Raw genomic sequence first — 23,212 nt, forward strand, 5'->3', positions numbered from 1 at the left:
CACAAGTTCTACACCAATTTTTGTGTGATCATAATCGATTATCATAATTGGTTTTTTTTTTATCATTTGTTTGCTCATCTATTGCGTTATCATGGTGCATAGATGATATGAGGATCACTGACCGGTTTTTTTCGGCAGTACGACACTAGTGTACAATTTTCTTGGAAACCAAAAATACTTTACTTTTCTTTACGATTCTTGCTGGGAAGGAATTCTTTGGGAACCGTTTATTTTTTCTCACAGTTCCAAATATGTAAGCTTTTTCTTTAGCAAATTAATAACCAACGATAAGCTGCTGAACCAATTGCCACCAGTAATATTGCGACTAGTTCCTACGACTGACTCTACCAATCGAAGAGTTATCTCTTGCACTATTGCTAAATTTGTATGGTCCGTCCGGCTGAGTTCCCACATAAGTTTCCATACTAAAAGTGTAAGGCGTTTTTGCATCCACCATCGCGAAAGGTTTAAGGTCAAACTTGGCCGGCTTACTAGGAATGTATTGCTTAAACGCGCAACGTCCTCTAAATGCTAATAGCTTTTCATCCACAGTAAGAAACTCACTACCAATAAAATTACTTTGAAAGTTGACAAGGAATACTTCAGTTCTCTTATAGGCGCCAATTTATCAATTGCTCTTCTCTGCTGTCTTGTATTGATGTCATCAAATCGCAGGCATCTTATCAGAAATCGAAACCGTTTCTCGCTCATCGCTAGCTCATCGTAGCACGATTCAACCCCGTTTTCTTGGGAATTGTCCCAAATTTTATGAATATTTTTTCTCGAGCTTCTACGAGCGCCAATCAAAAACAAAATGCCAATGAAAGCGCGAATTTCGGTGTCATCGGTTTCTCTTGCATCTTGATTCATTCTATCTTCTTCAAAGTTAACCCGTACTTTTTGAATATACAAATTTGTGGAAACGGTTATTATTCTTATAACCGAATCATTCACAAATAAATTTAGGCACTCAATTTCTGTTTCAACATTGCGCGCATTACCTTTTGTACCCGGCAAAAGTTTGATTATATTGTGCGAACGAATACGAACTTGCAAATTGGGTCTGGTTTTCTTCCACTTAGTGACATTGTCTTTTCCTAAATAGAAATTTTGGGGATGAGATGCACCAGAATCGTCTGAAAGAATTTCATCATCGCTTGATCCTTCTAGTCCGATTCGGTCTCGTGGTCACTCTCTTCAGCAGCATTCACATTGATATCCGTATCTTCGTCAACCCCCGTCGCATTTTTTTCATCCATAGCACTTTCTTCACTACTTGATAGTTCGGAGAGCCATTTTTCGCATACTTCAGGATTTTTGCTGCTTTCCAATCGTCTTTTTTTGCAATCAGACATAATATTATCTGAAAGTAATTAAATTAGCACACTTTTGTAAAAAAAAATATAAGCAAAACCTACCTGAACTTAATTCAAATATTTAATATATCAAGTAATATTGCCGCAAGAAAAAGTAACGTCGTTAGTCACGTAGTCTACATATGTAGACCAGCACTGTTCAGACCTTGATAAAATTTACAACTACAAAACCCGAACTGAATGCACTAATTGGATAAAGAGATTAATTATAAACAGCTATTAAAAAGCTTAGGTAATTTAAAAGACGAATTTAAGGAGTTGCACGACTTTGAAAAGAAGTGGTCTACGATTGTAGACCACGTGCCTAATAAAGGGTTAAGAGGAACAGGATTCGCCATTAGCGACGAATGGATCGGTTCTTTGTTGCTAGCCGGTTTACCTGAGCGATTTATGCCTATGATTATGGCCGCAGAACATTCTGGCATTCAAATGACTACCGACACCATCAAAACAAAATTACTTGATATGGAATCAGTTGATGTGAGTGAAACAGAGCGCAATTCCGCATTTGTCGCTAAAGACTGGCAGAAGAAATGTAAAAATAGCAACAATACTTCAACCTCAAATGTAAACAAAACAAGGAACACAAAAACAGTTACTTGTTATCATTGTAAAAATACTGGTCATTATAGGAATCAGTGTCCATTATTAAAGGATAAATCGGACAAAGGGTCGGACAAAAACAAAAGTCAAAGGAATGCCTTTAGTGTCGTATTTCTGAGCGGCGAATTCAGTAGAACTGAATTTACATTGATTCAGGTGCGAGTGCGCACACGACCGCGAATGAAAGTTGGTTGATAAATCCCCAGTATTTATCTTCATTTCCTGAAATTATAATTGCAAATAAGATGAAGGTGCCTGTTTTATGTTCCGGTGAGATAACCACAAATTACGATTTTAATATAACAGTAAAGAATGTGTTGTGTGTGCCAAGTCTCACAACAAATATGTTATCAGTCAGTGAGTTGATAAAAAATGGAAACAGTGTCGTCTTTGGAACGAATAAATGATTAATTAAAAACAATAAAGGCGAATTGGTTGCTGAAGCGAACTTAACTAATGGTGTTTACAAATTGAATCTAAAAACACAGAATTGTTTATATCATCGCCATCTACCATAGTGAATGGGGAAACGTGGTACAGGCGTCTTGGTTATATAAATAGCAATGATATCAACAAAATGAAGCGTTACGGATTAGTGAATGGGCTGGATTATCCTGACACGTTCACAATAAGCAAATCAGATTGTGAGATATGTTGTGAAGGCAAACAGTCAAGATTGCCATTCAGTACTGGATCCCGAGCAACAGATGTACTAGAAATTGTTCATTCTGATATTTGTGGGCCAATGGAGACCAAGTCGATTGGCGGTGCAAGATATTTTCTATTATTAATTGATGACTATACCAGAATGACCTTTATTTATTTTCTGAAAACAAAAAATGAAGTATTACACTATTTCAAAGAGTTTAAGTCCGTGGTGGAGAATTTTCATAATAAAAATATGGAAATCTTGAGAACGGAGAATGGTTGGGAGTATTGCAGTAATGATTTTGAGAATTATTTGAAATCAGAAGGCATCATACATCAAAAAACAAATCCTTACACGCCCGAACAGAATGGGCTAAGTGAGAGATCAAATAGAACCATTGTAGAGAGAGCAAGATGTCTTCTCTTCGATGCTGATTTGGACAAAACATTTTGGGCAGGAACTGCGAACATAGCTGTCTATTTAAAAAACCGGTCAGTAGCCACAGGCATTGAAAAGACTCCATATGAAGCGTGGACTGGAATTAAACCAAACTTAGAACATATTCGTGTGTTTGGAAGCACTGTGATGGCTCACATACCAAAAGAAAAAAGAACCAAATGGGATAAAAAATCAAAGAAACATATACTAGTGGTTGGTTTCAGTGAGAATGTAAAAGGATATAGAATTTATGATCCAATCAAAAGACAGATTACAACCAGTATAGATGTTGTGATTAAGGAAAAACCAAAGAAAGAAGAAATAGTTACAATTTCTATAGAGAACACAGATTCAGTGGGGGATTCAATGGTTGAATCTGTGGTGAAATTAGATTATCGCAGTGTTGGTAATGTGAGGTACTGGGCAAGGTTAGTGGCCAAAGGTTATACCTACACAGAAAGCTGGTGTGGACTACCAAGAGACATTCTCGCCGGTCATTAGACATTCAACCTTGCGCTTATTATTTGCATTAAGCGTTCAGTTCAATATGGACATTACTCACTTAGACGTTACAACAGCTTTTCTTAACGGATATTTAAAGGAAAGTATGTACAGGGTTGGCCATCTTAAACTGACCCATGTGATTATTAAAAAAATATGGAAAAAGAAACATTTTTTTGTGTTTCATTGTGAAAAACATTTAATTTAGTTCAAGGAGATTCGTTTACATCACTTTTTGAATGTGATATCGCGCAAGTGGTCGCCCTTAGCACGTATTTGGATATGTACAGGGTTGGCCATCTTAAGCTGACCCATGTGATTATTAAAAAAATATGGAAAAAGAAACATTTTTTTGTGTTTCATTGTGAAAAACATTTAATTTAGTTCAAGGAGATTCGTTTACATCACTTTTTGAATATGATATCGCGCAAGTGGTCGCCCTTAGCTCGTATAGCGTAATGTGCCCGTTTTTCGGCGTTTTCCATAGTTTTGGCCAGCGTCTCGGCCGATATGGCGGCTATTTCCCGTCGGATATTGGCCTTAAGTGCGCCTAGTGTCTTTGGCTTGTTGACGTAAACCTTAGATTTCAAATTACAGTAAAAAGTTATAGGGTTACTCAATGGGTCAGTTTAATATGGCCAACCCTGTATATGCATTTACCTGAAGGTTTCCTGTTAAAGATTCCAGTAAAGTGTTAAAGTTAAAAAAGGCTGTGTATGGTTTAAAACAATCTGCACTGGCCTGGTATCAGAGAGTCGAAGAAACATTGTATAATTTAGGATTTTGCAAAAGTAAATTAGAACCTTGTGTGTTTATAAATAATAAATGGTAAGAAAACTTTTGTTGGAATTTATGTTGATGATTTCATAATATTTTCAAATGATAAGTCAGAAACTGATATTTTAATTGAAGCCTTGGAACAAAAATTTGAAATTAAAAATTTAGGTCAGGTAAAGCAATATTTAGGCATGAGGATTAATATTGATAAACATGCAAATGTAATTACAGTGGATCAGGAGCAATATATTGAGCAATTGATTAAAAAGTTTAACATGTCTGAATGTAATACAGTTAGTACTCCGATAGAGACTAAATTAAATATTGAGAAATCTGATATTTGTGAAGATCATTTGCCATATCAAAAACTTATAGGTAGTTTGATGTATCTGGCAGTTTTGACACGACCAGACATTGCCTATTCAGTTAGTTACCTCAGTCAATTTAATAATGTTATTCACATGTTCACTGGAATTATGCTAAGAGAATTTTAAAATATTTGTTAGGAACAAAGCATTATTGTTTAAGATATTCTAAAGAGACAACAGAACTAGAGGGGTATGCAGATGCAGACTGGGCTAGTGATAGCATTGTTCTTGTACTGGCATCTGTTTTACTAAATCTGGATCTGCCATCTCTTGGGAGAGCAAAAAGCAAAGGACTGTTGCTCTCAGTAGCTGTGAAGCAGAGTATATGGCTTTGTCACAGGCTTGTCGAGAGGCCATTTATTTAAGAAATTTAGAATATGAACTAACAGGTTGTTTCAACATGATAATATTGTATAACTAGCAAACCCGGCCCCCTTCGCTGGGCACACTAAAATAGAATAGATATGGTTTAGAACAGAAAATATATGGTTTTCATATTATTTATTTCTTTATTCTTTATTCAAGCGCTTTGGCATAAACAATATTTTTTGTTTTTCTATTTGTTTTTGAGTAAATATAAAATATAAATTGAAAATCAGGAAAAAAGACGATTGTTTTTAAATTTCAAATCAACGCATATGAATAAACAATCGTCTTTTCTCCTGATCGTCCATGAATTTTTCGTTTCAATATATATGTTTTATTAAGCATTGGAGCTTTTTTAACCATTATCCATTTATATTTTTCAAAAAGAAAAACGAAAAAAATTGTGTTTTCCACGAACACATAATTTCATTTGAACATTCGAATTTCACATTAAATTCTCAAATTTCGTAAGAAATTATTCACTGTTCCAAAATCCACTCCAAAAAAATTCACAAACAATTTTTACATGTTGCACTTACGTTTTTTCCTTATGGCATCCAAATCAGAAAGAAATATTGACACAGTGTAACTCACACTGTCAATTTGACAGTTCAGTTCCGCCCCAAGCGTCAAAAAAGGAAGCGACATTATGGCTGGCTCAAAAGAACGCTGTACCCGTTGCCACTGCTCCGAATTACAACCAAACTTTACGAAACCCATTTTCAATACTTACTTAACAATGTGCATAAGTTTGGTTTAATTCGGTGCAAAGACACGGCGGGTCCACGTTTTGGCATATATTTCGAGACCCTAGTCATCAATAGGTATGAAAATTACCCCGTATTAAAGTACTTATCAACAGCTTTCATTTGATATCCATATTGTACAAACACATTCTAGGGTCCACGTTTTGGTCTCTATCTCGAGACCCTAGTCACGGAGCGGATGGAAATACTCTGAACTAAAGCATTCACCAACAGCTTCCATTTGATACCCATATTGTACATACACATCCGAAGGTTACCCGGGTCCACGTTTTGACCTATATCTCGAGACCCTAGTCACGGAGCGGCATGAAAAATACTCTGTACTAAAGCATTCACCAACAGCTTCAATTTGATATCCATATTGTACAAACACATTCTAGGCTCCACGTTTTGGTCTCTATCTCGAGACCCTAGTCACGGAGCGGATGGAAATACTCTGAACGAAAGCATTCACCAACAGCTTCCATTTGATACCCATATTGTACATACACGTCCGAAGGTTACCCGGGTTCACGTTTTGACCTATATCTCGAGACCCTATCTACCAATAGGTATTCAAACTGTACGGAAACCATCTTCAATACCTACTTAACAATGTGTGTAAGTTTGGTTTAATTCGGTTCAAAGACACGGCGGGTCCACGTTTTGGCATATATTTCGAGACCCTAGTCATCAATAGGTATGAAAATTACCCCGTATTAAAGCACTTATCAACAGCTTTCATTTGATATCCATATTGTACAAACACATTCTAGGGTCCACGTTTTGGTCTCTATCTCGAGACCCTAGTCACGGAGCGGATGGAAATACTCTGAACTAAAGCATTCACCAACAGCTTCCATTTGATACCCATATTGTACATACACATCCGAAGGTTATCCGGGTCCACGTTTTGACCTATATCTCAAGCCCTATCCACCAATAGGTATCCAAACTATACGGAAACCATCTTCACTACCTTCTTAACATTGTGTGTAAGTTTGGTTTAATTCGGTGCAAAGACACGGCGGGTCCACGTTTTGGCATATATTTCCAGACCCTAGCCATCAATAGGTATGAAAATTACCCCGTATTAAAGCACTTATCAACAGCTTTCATTTGATACCGATATTGTACATACACAACCAAAGGTTACCCGGGTCCACGTTTTGACCTATATCTCGAGACCCCAGTCACGGAGCGGCATGAAAAATACTCTGTACTAAAGCATTCACCAACAGCTTCAATTTGATACCCATATTGTACATACACATCCGAAGGTTACCCGGGTCCACGTTTTGACCTATATCTCGAGCCCTATCCACCAATAGGTATCCAAACTATACGGAAACCATCTTCAATACCTTCTTAACAATGTGTGTAAGTTTGGTTTAATTCGGTGCAGACACAGCCGGTTAGCGAACACACACAAAAAGTTGACTTTATTTTATATATAAGATTTTTTTGAGTTTGTGTCCGAAAAATCCAAATATCTTATGGAACCCTATTTTTTCCAAAATAAAATGTAATCCATGTTACTCGTGGATAATGTAGTTTTCGAATGGTGAAAGAATTTTTAAAATCGGTCCAGTAGTTTTTGAGCCTATTCGTTACAAACAAACAAACAAACAAACAAACAAACAAACAAACAAAGTTTTCCTCTTTATAATATTAGTATAGATGACAGCCAAAGTGCATTAAAACTGGCAAATAACCACCAATCTCATAAACGATCAAAACATATTGATGTAAGGTATAATTTTATCAGAGATGTAATTAATAGCGGTCTAGTTGAAACTAAATATTATATTTGCCAACTGCTAAAATGCCTGCAGACTTATTAACTAAGGGATTGTCAGAAATAAAACACTATAAATTTATGCAAATTCTTGGTATTGTTCCATATTGATTTCTTTTTAACAGTATTTATACTGTTTGGAATTTTGATATAGTGGGGGTGTTGAAAATGTATATCAAAATGTAAATTCTAACATCATCCAGTGCTAAATATTTGTATTAAAACTATTGATGTAGTTATCAACTCTGGCAACCATTCATGTACTTGTCAAAACCTGGAAATAAAGTTTAAGTCATTCGTTGTAAATCGATCCACATGTGTTTTTCTTTCTTAAAAATTTATAGTAATCCTCAGATGGCAGGGCACCCTAACCACAGGTTTGGCCAAGATCGCTTAAACTTGGGTAGGCAAAACCCGACTGATGAGGCACAGAATGCCTGCCAAAGATAAAATTAAATATTGAAAATAAAGAATACGTAGCACTAATAGATACCGGTACTAGACTTAGTTTAATTAATAGGGAAATAAACGATTTGAAAATATGTATATAATTTGAAATATATATATATATATACAATTGGCACGTACACGCTTTTTGGGTGTTTGGCCGAGCTCCTCCTCGTATTTGTGGTGTGCGCCTTGATGTTGTTCCACAAATCGAGGGACCTACAGTTTCAAGCCGACTCCGAACGGCATATATTTTCGTGAGGAGCTTTTTCATGGCAGGAATACACTCGGAGGTTTGCCATTGCCTGCCGAGGGGCGACCGCTATTTAAAAATTTATTTTTCTTAATTTTGGTGTTTTCACCGAGATTCGAACCGACGTTCTGTCTGTGAATTCCGAATGGTAGTCGCGCACCAACCCATTCGGCTACGGCGGCCGAAATATACCATAACATTTAGTACATTAACAAATAAAGATACAATAAATTATGAAATACACACAAAAAGCCGGGAGCAATTTCATTTACCTAACAATGCCAGGATTCGTTGGAAGACCACCCCATTAAAAGGGAGAACTTATGATTTCATTAAAGGTATCGATATATTAAACTTTTTAAATGCACAAATAGAGATAGAACAAGGACAAATAACACTAAATGGAAAAATATCCTATTTTCTTAATAACCCATATAAATTTAATCAAATTTACATGCTTGAAACTGGTGATCCTAAATTCGAAAGGAGTCAATTATAAAATTACTAAACCGATATGACAAATAATTGTTTAGAGAAGGCAATTTATTAACTAATAAATACAACAGAAATTCAGCATGAAATAAAAATCCTTACTGATCACCAGCCAATTAAATATCTCCATTCCAACTACAGAGGAAAAGACATGTCACCAACGATGCACATACAGGTATTTGAAAGATCTACGGGGTCAAAAGTCCATTTAACAAAACAATAAATACATTTACAAAAATGACTTCCTGAGGTACCTGACCCTTCCGAGAACAAAAGCCAGCCCCTCCCGCGCACCCTACAAGCATTTGACATACGATAACGGCAGTCGGAATTCGATCGTATCACCTCGTGTACGTTATCTGTTCTCGGCACTCTTGCAAAACCCAAACTTTAAAAGTGAAATTTTATGTTTTTGTGTTCAACAGTGGAGTAAAGAGTTATGGATTCTGAAGCATCAGGTTAGTAATGAATGAAATCAATTAGAATCTTTATAATTTTCAAGTATTAAAGTTAACTTTTCAACCCTATAAGTACACACCTTCGCAAACTACTTTTCTTTCTTAAAATAATATTTGTTAGTCAATAAGTAATACTATCGAGATAGATCCGGTTAAGATTCGATTGTAATTGTTTATTATGTACCTTGTTTTGACAATTCATCAAAGAATTTGATCCGGATAAGTCCGGATAAACGGTATTTTAGTACTTTGAATGTTGTTGGTAAAATTTTATGAAAAAGGTCTTTTCATTTACAAGAGATTAAGCGAAATATTTATTTGTGTTAGGTTCAATGGGAGCATCGGGAATGAGGATTGTGACTAGAAAATACTTGTTTGACCTCATGAACAATGACAATTTACCCAACATAGAGGCAAGGCTAAATTTCTTGAAAGATCAGTTTATGTCTATTAAAGGATTCTCTGACAATCAAATTGAGACGTTGAAAAGCAATTTAAAAATCGATGGACTAAAGCTCATTATAAAGAAGCGGTATTCCTAAAAAGCAATGAATCTTGGCTGAACGGAACCTTCACCATTCCCGTTGTTGCTGACAGTCCTTCAAATCGAACAGGACGACCGAGTAAATCTTTTGGAGATCTGAGCGAAAGAAGTAAAAGAAGAAAAACTGAGGAAATGCGCTCTAATTTTGATCAAAACCTTATCGTGCATGCTGCGCAAGTAGAATTAAGAAAGTCAGGAAAACGACATGCTTCGAATGTGCTAAAAGAAATCATTACTTCGCCAACTCGCGAAACCAAATATAAAAAGGCCTATTATCGAACAAAGTCATCAAAAGATAAAATTTGCCCCTTATCTGTCCAGGAAGCAATGCAAATGTTCATCGATGCAGATCTAACACGAGACCAATACGAGACAATAAGAAGAATAAATAAGAAATTCTTTCCTTGTTATAGTCTTTTACAAAAAGAAAAAAAGAAGTGTTATCCGCCACCAGAATGTTGCACTGTAAATAGTATAGGTGCGGAAGCCGAATTGCAACCTTTGGTCGACCTTACCGACGACCTTACCTTAGACGATTATCGGACTACCTGGAAGAGGTACTAACAACATTGAAGGTCCAAGAATGTGAGACCCGTAAATGGGGTTGTGACGGGTCCCAACAGACCCAGTTCAAACAAAAGATTGAAAATGATACGGATTCAGATACGAACATTTTTCAAAGCTGCTTTGTTCCTGTTAAATTAGTATGCGGCCAAAAGATGGAAAAGACTATATGGGAAAATCCAACACCATCTTCTCCTCGATTTTGTCGGTCTATAAGATTTAAATTTATCAAAGAGACTACTGATGTAACGGAGGAAGAAATTAATCACGTCAATAATCAGATAAACAGTCTGGTTGCAACAGAATTTGACTTGAGTGGCAAACATTATTCATTGAAACACGAATTTATAATGACAATGGTTGACGGAAAGGTCTGTAATGCTGCCACAAGAACCACATCAACCAGTCGTTGCTACATTTGCGGCACAACCTCAAAGGATTTCAACAATTTGGATAAAACAATAGATGTTAATTTCGAGGCTATTCAATTCGGAATTTCGGTACTACATGCCAGGATAAGAATATTTCAGAGCATTCTCCCTTTGGCTTGTAAGTTGCCAGTAAAAAAATATAGAGCAAGAAAAAGAGAAACTGAAAACAGCCTCGAGAAAGAGAGAAAACAAGAGATCCAGGACAGGTTTCGCCAAGAAACGGGATTGTTAATAGATATGCCAAAGGCGAATTTCGGTAATACCAATGACGGTAACACAAGCCGAAGATTTTTCGACAATCCTCAATTAGCATCCGATATAACAGGCATCAGCTACGAATTAATATATAGACTGAAAGTTATTCTAGAAACAATTTCTAGTGGTCATAAAATTAATCCTGAAAAATATGATATTTATGCAACAGAAACTGCTCGATTATATGTGGATCTTTATCCGTGGCATCCCATGACACCCACAATGCACAAAATACTTATTCATGGAGCTGTTATAATAAAGAGTGCTTTGTTACCAATTGGCCAGCTCTCTGAAGAGGCTGCAGAAGCCCGAAATAAGCATTTCCGCTCTTACCGGCTAGATTTTGTCGGAAAATTTACTAGAGAAAATTGCAACAGGGATATTTTTAACCGCCTCCTTTTAAGTTCGGACCCCTTAATGAGCTCTAGGAGGCAAATAAAAAGAAGAAAGTCCCAATCATTTCTGCCAGAAACATTGGAAATGCTCATGCCTGCCGATCCAAACCTAGAATTTTCTTCACGTAGCGATGAAGAAAATCTAGATAATACCATTTGATTGGATGCTTTTTTTAATTGTTTAACGTTAAACCAAAAAAATACTTTTGGCCCCTTAGATTGTTCAAATACCCCTATGTGCGATGGCTATTAAAATTAGGTGAATACCAATTCGAGATAGAATACCTAAAAGGAAAAGAAAATATAGTGGCAGATTTTTTAAGTAGACTAGAAAATAGTGAGGACACTATTTCAGAAAAGGAGGGAGATAAAGATTCTGATAGTTCTTCAATTAATAAGATTGAAGACGACGTAACTATGGCAACAATACACTCAGCACAAGAAGATTTAGGGGATCATTTTTTTATAAAAGAAGAAATCGTGAATAAATATAGGGTTATTCAATAGGTGCGCTTCAACTTTTTTCCGATAGGGAGGGCGAACGACGCAATATTTTTTATTTTTCGCTTGTCATTTGTAAACTTCATTAGTATAAATTTCATCATGGAACGCTACACACTTGAGCAACGATTGCAAATCGTGCAAATTTTTTATGAAAATAATCGTTCTGTTGCTGCTACTTTAAGAGCATTACGGCCATTTTACAGTCCATTTAACAAGCCGTCCCGCTTTGGGGTTATGTGAAGTCATTGATCTACAGTAACAAGCCGGCGACGATTTGTGAGCTCAGAGCCAATATTGAACGCGAAATTGCAGGAATTTCGGCCGATTTACGCAAAAGAGTGGTCGAAAATTGGGTTCAACGATTGGACTTCGTAAAACGTGCACGCGGTGGTCATGCAAAAGAAATCGAATTTCATACTTAAATGTATATGTTCAAACTCGATAATAAAAAAAAATTAGTTAAAAAAGTCAAACCGTTTGTGTTTTATTCAAAAAAGTTCAAAAGTTGAAGCGCTCTTACTGAAAAACCCTATATAAAACTCAAATAATCTTGCAGAAGAATGTAAAGAAATACATGGGAAGAGAATTATTTTTATTGCGGAATGCGATTTCGAACAGATGGGATATATTTTTAGAAGATACATTTCCGAAGGTAAAATAGGCATTTATTCAGAATTATCAGAGCATACATATACAGCAAAAGTTAATAGATATGTATTCAAATGATGGTCAAATTGAATTCATAAAATATACCATGAGAGCAAGGAACATTGAGACAGGAGTTGAAGCTATTAAACAAGTTTGATTATATCATATTAGGGAAAGTATGACTTCAGGAATAATAGAAACATATAACAATAATAGCAATCCCGGCGAACTCCGTTTCGCCACCAGATGGCTTCGTTTTTTGTAACATTTCGTTTGGGAATTAAAAGTTGAAGAAAAATATTTTTTGTTTGTTTTATATTTGAAAAGGAAAAATTTTATTTCATTTCACAACAGTTATGAATTCATTTCGAATACAAAAATGAAGTGTAATTTAGTTGGACTTCTCTAAATAAAAAATGAAAGTGAATCCAAAGTAAATACTGAATCGAAGCGCTAAGCGTGTCCGCAAATTATCCGTTTCTTTTAAGTGGTCTTTGGTAAACCACATTTTTTGTTCTTGGGTCTGACGTTAACACAAACAAAGCGGATGGTTTCCCAACTCGTGAACACGCAACGTATAGCTGTCCATGTGAAAAACAATGATTTTCTAATTTTTTTTTGGCATACGTTCCAATGCTGTTTTGAACATATTAACGACAGCGTTATTAGCGTGAAAAAATGCTTGCCACTGTTCAATAATTCTTCTCTTTAACTGTTGTGCTCCCTGTATATTGCACCGCACATTCAGCTGATCCACCATCGACGAAATGAAATATATTTCCAGAAATTGATGCGGTTCATCTGGTGTTGGCACCACTGAACCATGCAAATGATATATTTGTCCCTGTATCTGTGAGGGCAAACAATTAAGATAGAATAATTAATTTATTTATTTTTGAAGAATACGGTGTGACTTCTGATCGTGTGATGGTGTAGTGTGTGGTGTATGTGTAGTTGTTATTGCAATTGATTTTGTTGGTGTGATTGATTGGTGTGAGTGATTGGTTGTGTGTGTTGTATCTTTTACCTTGCAAGTTGGCATGAAGCCGCCTTCTCGAATGATATTAGCTTCAAAGGAAGTCATGCGAAAGTTACTTTGGTGGTGTAAGTAATGGATCCAGTTTGACTTTTCCACTTGCGCAGCACAATCCAGCCGTTTCTCTTTTGAACTTCAACGCATTGCAATATCGGCATACAGTCGTCATTGGTCCAATATCTAAATTTTCATCATCACTGTAGTTCGCAGTGGAATCATATTGGAATGCCATGCGATTGTATGATGCCAATGTCTTTCTTCGCTTAAGTTCTGTGAATACACTTGTTGCTGGCTTGCATGTCTTGTGCGGCGACCGATGTTCGCACGCCGTCCTCTCGGCATTTTGGATTCTGGACAGACTGGTGAATTTAACCTTAAATGCACTATCCACATAATTTACACAGTTCAACTTACCACCTTAAGGACAAATGCCTGCTATTGAAGTTGAATAAAAACGCGTGATTGATTTCATGCTTTCCAATTGAACTGTTAGGAAACGAATAACTTTAACCTCAATTTCACAATTTCACAGTGAACACAATACCGGTTTTAAGTTAGTGTTTGAAAGAACGTACGCATAATAAATGTCACATGAAATTAACTGAGCAGAGTACATGCTATAAACCTCACGGAGCCCGAGACCTTTCCAACGTATGCAAAACCGTGGAAATCGGTTCGTGCGCTCTGGAGTTATAGCGTCAGGAAGAAAAACCCGGCTTATTTTATATTATAGATTAAAAATAAAATATATTACCCAAAACTTATCGAATTAATCCAAATTGTAATAAACCAATGCGATCTCTGTCAACAATTAAAATATGATAGACGTCCAATTAAAAATAAATTTCAACTCACAGAAACAACATCACATAAATTGATACATATGTAATTAAGGGTAATCGTTTCTTAACGCCCGCAGACAAATTTTCAAAATTTGTGGCAGCTTACTCACTGAACGATAAAAATCCGATTACAATAATCGAACAATTAGAAGAACATCCAATCCAAAGAGCAATAAGAAATTATAACGATCGTTATCATTCAAGTATCAAGTAGGTATACCCCGAATGAAGTTCAATACGGAAAAACAGAGAAAGAAAAAGTTAGGAAGAATCTGGAAAGCACAGAAGAAAGGTCGTACATAAACTAAATAAAAACAGAGAAGAATACAAAGAAATTAGAGAGGAAAGATACATTAGAAACTATAGGGCAGTCAGACATAAAGAGCAACCGAAATATAAGAAAGCAAAATTAAACAAAATACACCCATGTAATACGAGTATTAAGCGACCTTTGATACAGCGAGCTCAGATACAGGCAACATTAATGACAATACTGATATGGATACTACTGACTAGAGGGATGATGACTACAGAATTGTTGGCAGACCAAACAGGATTTATTGATATTTACATAAAAAACCAGGAAATTGTTTGTGAATCGGATATAATATTACATATGAATTACCTTAATAAAATAAAAGAGATCGTAGAAAACATGACCGAAAACATAAACTTAATAGATGTGGAAAATAAAAATTTACTTCAGACAATTAATATACACTAGAAATAAATTAATGACAGTAATACCAAAACAGAATAGACGTAAACGTGGACTTATGAATGGAATAGGAAGTAAGTCCAAATGGTTATTTGGTACAATGGACGAGGAGGACAGACAGAACATACAAAACCACCTATTTCAAATCAATGACATAACAAAAAATAATAATCAGCAAATATTGATTAATGACTATTTCAATGACACTCTAAACCATTTAAAATCAGTTATATGATAGAAAAATAATAGAAAACGAAATAACTCCTATTTAATTTTTAGTATTAAAATACCTAAACCATTTGAAATTGTAAAATTAAGAACAATTGTAACCATACCAAATAGCGACAAAAAATAAATGGACTACAACATATCATAGAACAAGTTTTTGAACTCAAAAATAAAGTTTATACATTTGAAGAATACAAACACTTAAAAGACTTTAAAGAAAACACTCATTGCGTAGTTAAGAAGGATTGTAAACTAATAAAACAAGAAGATTTTCAAGTAATAGAAATAAACATAGACACAATAATAATTAAAAATGCAAAAGATATTCATATTAACCCAACTCGTAACTCTGAAAAAACTTTATTAAATGGAAACTATCTAATTAACATTAACAATTGTTCAATTAGAACAAAATATTATTACTTCTCGAATATGGTAGAAAATATAGAAGAAAAAACACTATTTAATAGTTTTGAAATATTAAAAAATTTTACGAACAAATTCAATTAGAGCACCAATCAAATATAAAAAATATTCAAAGTTTATAATACCATAAAAAATTAACATTTCATGCTGCAACATTTTAATCACAATTCTAAAATCTAAAAATTCCAGGAATTGCAACCGTTTAATTTTAATATAAAAGAATTGAGAAATAATGTCAACATTATGCATAAGTAAACAAAAATTTAAGTTAATTTAGCCAAATTAACAGAAATGGATGTTAACAATAAGTTTAATGTTAATAAAAGAAATGAAAATAAAGTCAGTTGGTAAAGATACACAGTTGAAACTTAACGGGATTTCGGTTGACTTACTAGTTTTTAAAAACACTCCAAACACGACTAGTTATTAGATTCGCGCAGTGCGGCTATAAGATTGAACACTTTAAGTAGGCGGTCAACCCTGGACCACGCCGCGGTAGAATCCTTGCTGGCGTGCCGGAGATTCCCGGACTGGACATGGCAATAATAAAAGCCATGTACAGTGTGATGCGATACCAAGAGATGATATCACATATTCACTGATAGCCAGGCGGCAATAAAATCCTTCACGAAACAGTCGACAACTTCCTAAAATGCCGCACATCTCTGAACGAGATGGCTTAGTCATTTCGCCTTAAGGTAACATAAATTCCTGGTCTTTGTGACATTGAGGGTGTTTGCAGAGCCAACGAGCTAGCGAGTCTCGGCAATAAGTTGACTAAGTACACAGAAAATGAGATAGGCGTACTTTACTAACAAGTAAGCTATGTATCTTTGAGGAAATTATAAGAGCAGCAAATGAAAGATGGAGTAATGAAACCTCATGCAGAATGGTCCAACAATTGTGGCCGACTCTCAATGCTAAACGCACAGAGTCTCTGCTAGGCCAAAATAAGCATAAGCATTGATTTCGGTTATAACAAGGCACTGCCTAAAAGGCAGGTACGCTCAGAAGATGGGTGTGCAAACACATAACTTCTGCAGAAGCTGTTAAGATGAGAAAGAAACGATCCCTCACCTTCTGTGCCTTAGTTCTGCTATATCAACATGTAGATTTTTCATTTTAATACACTCCCTTAATGAATTGAAAAATCTCAGTTCTGAGTAAATCAAGGATCTTCTAAAATTTTTGAAAAGTACACACTGGTTTCAGAAGAGATAAGGATAAGTTCCCCACGCGGCATCGCAATAGGCTATGAGCCTGAGTGTGTCTCACAGCGGGCAACTGCTTCAACCTAACCTAATCTAAGTGGAACAAGCTCTACGAACTGACTAAGATTACGATGGGATAGATAGAGTTCTGAATAAATTTGGAAATAGAGGAACATTCTGATGAAAAGGTTTTTAGGAAAAAATATCTTTTTAATGAGTGCGTAGATAATGATGTGAGCAAAATTAAGAGATTAGGAGACATTAGAATCAGAAATTATAGCAATGATTCAGGTTTTTGAAGAAAGTGGTAAACTTTGAAACGGATAATAATTCAAGTGGTCCAATTAAAGTGCGGCAAATAAGTTCTACAACTTCAGTCGATGAATTTACAGACAATGAAGTGAAATATTTGAACAAAATTGCTATTCAGGAAAAATCCTTTGTAGCACTAATGTTACAAGAAGACTTAAATGAAATAAGAATTTTTACAAATGAAATTCTTGAGAAAATTGATTCCTTTTAGAACAGAGATTCGTACAGAAATAAAAGCTTCTGACAATCCTTAGCCTTTAGCATCAAATGCTTTTGCGAATAAAGAAATTGATGATCTAATGAAAAAAGAGATTATACGGCTGTTAAACCACCAAGCTTTTTTGGCAGCAAATAGTTTTCAAATTAATTAAAACACTTTAATTTTCACAAAACTTTATAATGTATTTTTTCGCACTTAGAAATTTACGCGTTCGTGTGTTTGTTATCCATTTACAATGTTTAAGTTCACCAGCCACAGCTGATGTCGAGATTCAAGTCTCGAAATATTTGCTTAGCACAGCTTATATATAATGTATGTACATAAGAATGCGTTGATACGAACGTTAGGAAAATGACAAATATAGGATAATGTGTATTAATATAATTCAAGGACAAGTACAAGGATTAGGGTGACCAGGTGTTACGAGTTAAAAATATTACAATCTTATAAGTTAGACTACAATACTAAATTATTAAATAAAAACTATACAATTAACCCTATACTTAAATTAGTCATGTAAATTAGGTGCTGCTCCCAACATCCTCCCCTCCGTTGAAAGTTCAGGGCTTTCAACTGATTCCTTAGTCGGAAGGAGGCACAATTTAGTAACAGCTCGACGTGTAAGGCCAGTGGATGTACGTAGAACAGCTACTCGTGCAACACCGTCCTCACCAGTAATGACTTCGATGACGCGCGCAAGAGGCCACTTAAGAGGTGCTGAATTTTCATCTTTAATGCATACAATATCGTTGATTTGCACATTAGGGTGAGGGGTGCGCCATTTTGCTCTTTGTTGAAGAAGAGTGAGGTATTCTTCGCTCCATCGTTTCCAAAATAATTGTTGGAAGTATGTGACACGCTGCCAGTGACCGAGTCGATTGTAGTTCAAATGAGTGATGTTAGGCTCAGGAGCAGCTGTAAGCGGGCCGCCAATAAGAAAATGACCTGGAGTTAAAACATCAAGGTCTTCTGGATTTTCTGAAAGAGGTACAAGAGGTCGAGAGTTAATTATAGCAGAGATTTGACATACCAAAGTACGTAGTTCATCGAAACTAAGAATTGCAGAGCCAAGAGTGCGGTACAGGTGCTGTTTAGCCATTTTTACTGCGGCTTCCCACAAGCCGCCGAAATGTGGTGAACGAGGTGGTATGAATCGCCAGTCGAAGCCATTGTTGAGGCAGTGAACGTGAACCTTGCTGCGGTGCTCTTCGCTTAGGAGTAAGCGTTTTAGGTCCCTCAACTCGTTCTTAGCGCCTACGAAATTGGTTGCGTTGTCTGACCAAATACAACTTGGCATGCCGCGTGTTGCCGTAAATCGCTTGAGAGCTTCCAAGAAAGCACCTGTTGAAAGGTCCCTCACTAGCTCCATCCACACGGCCTTGGTTGCGAAACAGATGAAAACACTGATGTAACATTTCTGGGGTGACTTGTTGCGGGTTTCGGGTTTGAAATAAAATGGACCGCAGTAGTCCACTCCTGTGACGATGAAGGCTCGTGAGGCCTGAATGCGCTCCTTCGGCAAATCTGCCATGATGTGCTCAAAAAGTTTTGGTTTTGACCTGCAGCATATAACACATTTTTGTAGGGTACGCGCAGTAGTTTTTCTACCACCGATAGGCCAGAACTGCATTCGAATTGCCGCAAGTGATGACTGTGGGCCTGCGTGGCAATTCTTTCTATGAAAATGCATGATTATGGCTGATGTTAATGGGTGATCTTTCGGAAGGATGATCGGATGCCGCGCTTCGAAACTAAGGGTTGAATTTCTTAGGCGACCACCAACTCGAACTAAACCAAAATCATCTAGAAACGGCGATAGAGACGAAATGCTACTCGACGAATGTACGCATCGATTTTGTTTCAAGGCAATGTATTCTGGCCAAAGCTGAGCTCTTTGAACAATGCGAATTAGCAGTTGAGTTCCAAGATGTATATTTTCGGATGTAAGATGTGATGATTTTAACGATCTTGCAGTGGTGATGAACTTGTGTACGTATCCAAATATGCGTTGCATCTTGGTGAAGGAGTTGATGTACTTAAAGGAAAGCGAGATGTCGATTCGATTATTCATGGATACCAGGACCTTTTGACGAACTTCCGGGAGTTTAGTTTGAGGCACGATAGACTTCGGCCAATTACACATTTCTTCTTGCAGGAACGGGGGTCCATGCTTCCACAAATTTGATTGTGAGAGTTCTCGGGGAGCGGCTCCCCTAGATAAGATGTCAGCAGGATTCAAAGAGGTGGGGACGTAACGCCACTGCATACCTTCTGTGAGTTGTTGTATGGCACATACTCGGTTGGCGACAAATACGTTAAATTTTGACGGCTCTTCTTGTAACCAGGATAATACCACAGATGAATCTGACCAGCAATAACAACGACTCGCGAAAAGCTTCAATTTTGTTATTTCGTTAATTAATTGTGCGAGTAAGGCGGCGGCACAAAGCTCCAGTTTAGGTACTGTTAGCGTCTTCAAAGGGGCAACACGAGCCTTTGAACAAAGAAGATGAACTTGAGCGTTGTCATCTTTGACTGAACGCGCATAGACACAAACACCGAATGCTTCGAGACTAGCATCGCAAAATGCATGTAGTTCATGAGTGGCTCCAGGCTGCAATATGTAACGCGGAAATGATAAATACTGCACATCCGTGAATTCTTTGCAAAAGGCCGACCAATCTGTGTCCAGTGAGAGCGGTAAACTCTCGTCCCATTCGAGCTTGTCTCTCCACATTCGCTGCAACAGAATTTTCGCCCTAGTCAGGGTGGGGCCGATTAAACCTAGCGGGTCGTAACAGCGAGCTATTGTTGATAGTGCAGACCGTTTAGAATTTCTGGTGCCTCCAAGGTGTCGCGCTAAGGAAAACAACAAATTATCTTTAAAAGGATCCCATGTGAGTCCCAACGTTTTCGTAATATTGCTACCGTCATCGAATTTAAGGAAGGTTTCCCTTTCTGCATCAGAAATGTGATGAAGAACGTCTGGGTTGTTGGAGCACCATTTCCGGAGATGAAAATTTCCACGGGCAAGGAGACTGGTGGTTTGATGCATCATCTCGCGTACTTCTTCAACTGAATTTCCTCCGGAGATCAGGTCATCTACGTAAAAATCGCGTTTGACAATTTGTGAACCCAAGGGGTAAGACGAGGACTCATCGGAGGCTAGTTGATGCATTGCTCTTATAGCTAGGAATGCTGCGGGCTTCGTTCCATACGTAACCGTATCCAGCTTGTAAACCTTGATGTCTGATTCAGGGGAGTCCCGCCACAAAATGCACTGCAACATGTTGTCGGGTGCAGAGACGCGAACGCAACGATACATCTTGCAAATGTCTCCAGTAAGTGCAACGGGAAACGTACGAAAGCGAATGAGAATATCAAAAAGTTTGGGTTGTATGGTCGGCCCCGCCATTAGAATCTCGTTTAATGAAAGGCCCGAAGTTGTGACAGCAGAACCATCAAAAACGACCCTGAGCTTTGTTGTGGAGCTATCTTCCTTGACGACGCAGTGATGTGGTAAGAAATATTTGCATTCATGGGCCTCAGCGCTGGTGACCAGTGACATGTGATTCAGCTCAAGGTACTCCTTTATAAATGCCGAGTACTTTAGCTTTAAATCGATATTGTTAGTTAACTTCCGTTCATGGCTCTGAAATCGTCGCTTTGCTTGTGTTTATGATTCGCCTAATGATTCTGTGCCGAATTTCTAAGGTAAGCGAACCGAGTACTCGCCTGAAGGTAAACGCGAAACATTTTGCTGAAAATGCGCCTCGCAGTCGAGCTCCTCCCTTGTTATTTTAGTGATTGGCTCAAAAACGTGATCTACTTCCCAGAAGCGACGTACCAAATCGTCTAGTCGGGTATCAGAGTCGATGTCTCTCGAAGACCTTTGATTGGCCACAAATGACGAAAGCTTAGAAGTCTGTTGACCACCACCTGATATCACCCAACCGAGAAGAGTTTTTTGAAGAACTGGAAATCCGGGCGCCAACTGTATCTGCCCAACGCAGAGAAGTTCGAAAAATAGTCCTGCTCCGATAAGCAAGTCAATACGCTGAGGTATGTTGAAATTGGGATCAGCTAGTTGGATGTTCGAAGGGACGTTCCAGTCCGCGATGCTCACTGAAAAACCAGGCTGATTGTCAGTGATTGTTTGAACAACGACGGAAGTGATGTGCGTTGAGAAATCTGAAGTCCGCGACTTCAGTACGACATTGACCGAATAGCCTTCAGTTGACAGGTTGGCATCCCCGATGCCCGAAACTGCCGCCGAATATTTGGTCCTACGAAGTTGTAATTGGTTAGTAAAACGATTTGTAATAAAGTGAAGCTGGGAACCCGAATCCAAAAGCGCCCGACATGGCACGAAGGTACCAGCACGATTTTTGATAAAAATGACTGCAGTGGCTAGAAGCACAGCATCAGATGGAGATCTCGAAGTGAGGGCATGGCCAGGGACAGATGATGTTACAGCTATGGTGTTTGATTTCAATGTGGGTGGTTGCGTGACTGGGCCTGATATAGAAGTTGAAGCAGAAGATGTGCGGTCAAAATGCAAAAGCGTATGGTGTTTCAATTGACAAGCTCTACAGGGTCCAGATTTGCAATCTCTCATTTGATGGCCACCCTTTAGACAGTTAAGGCAAAGCGAGAGCTTCTTGGCTTCCTTTTGGCGAAGATTTGGAGAAAGAGTGGAAAATTGCTGACAGTGGTAAATTCTATGATCAGGGCACCGACAAAACGCGCAACCACCTACTGAGGCATTCGAAACGACAAATGGTTTTCTTTTATTTGTACTTACAGTTTTACCGTTTCTGTCAACTTGATCCGTTTGGGTTTGTATGGCATGTTCCACATTTTCGAGGGTACGACACCGCTTTTCCAAAAATGCAGCTAACCGATCCCACGACGGCAGTTCGTTGCTTGATGAATTTTCTTCCCACTTGGATTGAGTAGCCTTGTCCAACTTCTGGATTAGCAGTTCAACTATAATGCAGTCAGCGATTTGTTCTTGTGATCCAAGCGACTGCAACGCGCGTATGTGTGATGTAACCTTGTCCGTCAACTCCCGCAACTTGCTTGCGGATGCATCTGCCCTGTCCAGCCCAAAGATCTGTCTGATGTGTGCCTGAAATATAATTCGCTTGTTATCAAAACGTTTTTTGAGTAAATCTAATGCATTTTTATAATTAGTTTCATTTATCTCCAAAGATTGGATACTATCCAAAGCAGCACCACTCAATCAGGAACGCAGGTATTGCAGCTTATCGCTTTGCGTTAGGTCGCCATCGTTGTCAATGACGGAGGTGAACATCGAGAAAAAGTTGCTCCACTCGGTGTACGCGCCACTAAATTTAGGTAGCATTAACAAAGGCAGGCGAGAACGATTTGCATTCACGATGATCGACTGCGAGTCACCAGTGTTCGCTCTAAATGTCGAGCAGTGCTGACCTGTGCTACGTCTCCCAATCTCTCGTTGCAGGTTCGCCTTAAGTTTCACTAATGTAGCATCGAATTTGCAGGGCAGGTCACTGGCAATAGACTCAAAGTCCATTTCCTCCAAACTGGTGTGAGCGGCGGTGAATGTTGCTTTCAAATCTCCC

The 23,212-nt window shown here is 37.6% G+C and overlaps 2 protein-coding genes across 2 annotated transcripts; both read right to left on the reverse strand.

The window, feature by feature from the left end:
- Positions 1 to 1,166: 1,166 nt before the first annotated feature.
- LOC129250750 (uncharacterized) lies at positions 1,167 to 19,137 on the reverse strand. Its single transcript, XM_054890348.1, has 3 exons — positions 18,637 to 19,137; positions 13,241 to 13,463; positions 1,167 to 1,363 (listed from the first exon to the last, which is right to left on the reverse strand). The coding sequence occupies exons 1-3, from the start codon at positions 19,135 to 19,137 to the stop codon at positions 1,167 to 1,169; spliced, it is 921 nt and encodes a 306-aa protein (XP_054746323.1).
- Positions 19,138 to 19,837: 700 nt separating this feature from the next.
- On the reverse strand, positions 19,838 to 20,965 carry LOC129249880 (uncharacterized). The gene is made up of 2 exons (XM_054889553.1): positions 20,285 to 20,965; positions 19,838 to 20,220 (listed from the first exon to the last, which is right to left on the reverse strand). Exons 1-2 carry the CDS (start codon positions 20,929 to 20,931, stop codon positions 20,082 to 20,084), a joined length of 786 nt encoding a protein of 261 aa, XP_054745528.1. The 5' UTR covers positions 20,932 to 20,965; the 3' UTR covers positions 19,838 to 20,081.
- Between the last annotated feature and the right edge of the window lie 2,247 nt (positions 20,966 to 23,212).

The sequence above is a fragment of the Anastrepha obliqua genome, chromosome 6 (assembly GCF_027943255.1).
Source record: "Anastrepha obliqua isolate idAnaObli1 chromosome 6, idAnaObli1_1.0, whole genome shotgun sequence".
Classification (NCBI taxonomy): domain Eukaryota; kingdom Metazoa; phylum Arthropoda; class Insecta; order Diptera; family Tephritidae; genus Anastrepha; species Anastrepha obliqua.

Coding starts and splice junctions, on each gene's coding strand:
- LOC129250750 (XM_054890348.1), bottom strand. CDS start 19,137: ATGGCAGATTTGCCGAAGGAGCGCATTCAGGCCTCACGAGCCTTCATC. Junction 13,464..18,636: donor TCGATGAACTACGTACTTTG/GTATGTCAAATC, acceptor TTGCCCTCACAG/ATACAGGGACAAATATATCA. Junction 1,364..13,240: donor GTTCAAAACAGCATTGGAAC/GTATGCCAAAAA, acceptor AATTACTTTCAG/ATAATATTATGTCTGATTGC.
- LOC129249880 (XM_054889553.1), bottom strand. CDS start 20,931: ATGTATCGTTGCGTTCGCGTCTCTGCACCCGACAACATGTTGCAGTGC. Junction 20,221..20,284: donor CTCTCACTGGACACAGATTG/GTCGGCCTTTTG, acceptor TACATATTGCAG/CCTGGAGCCACTCATGAACT.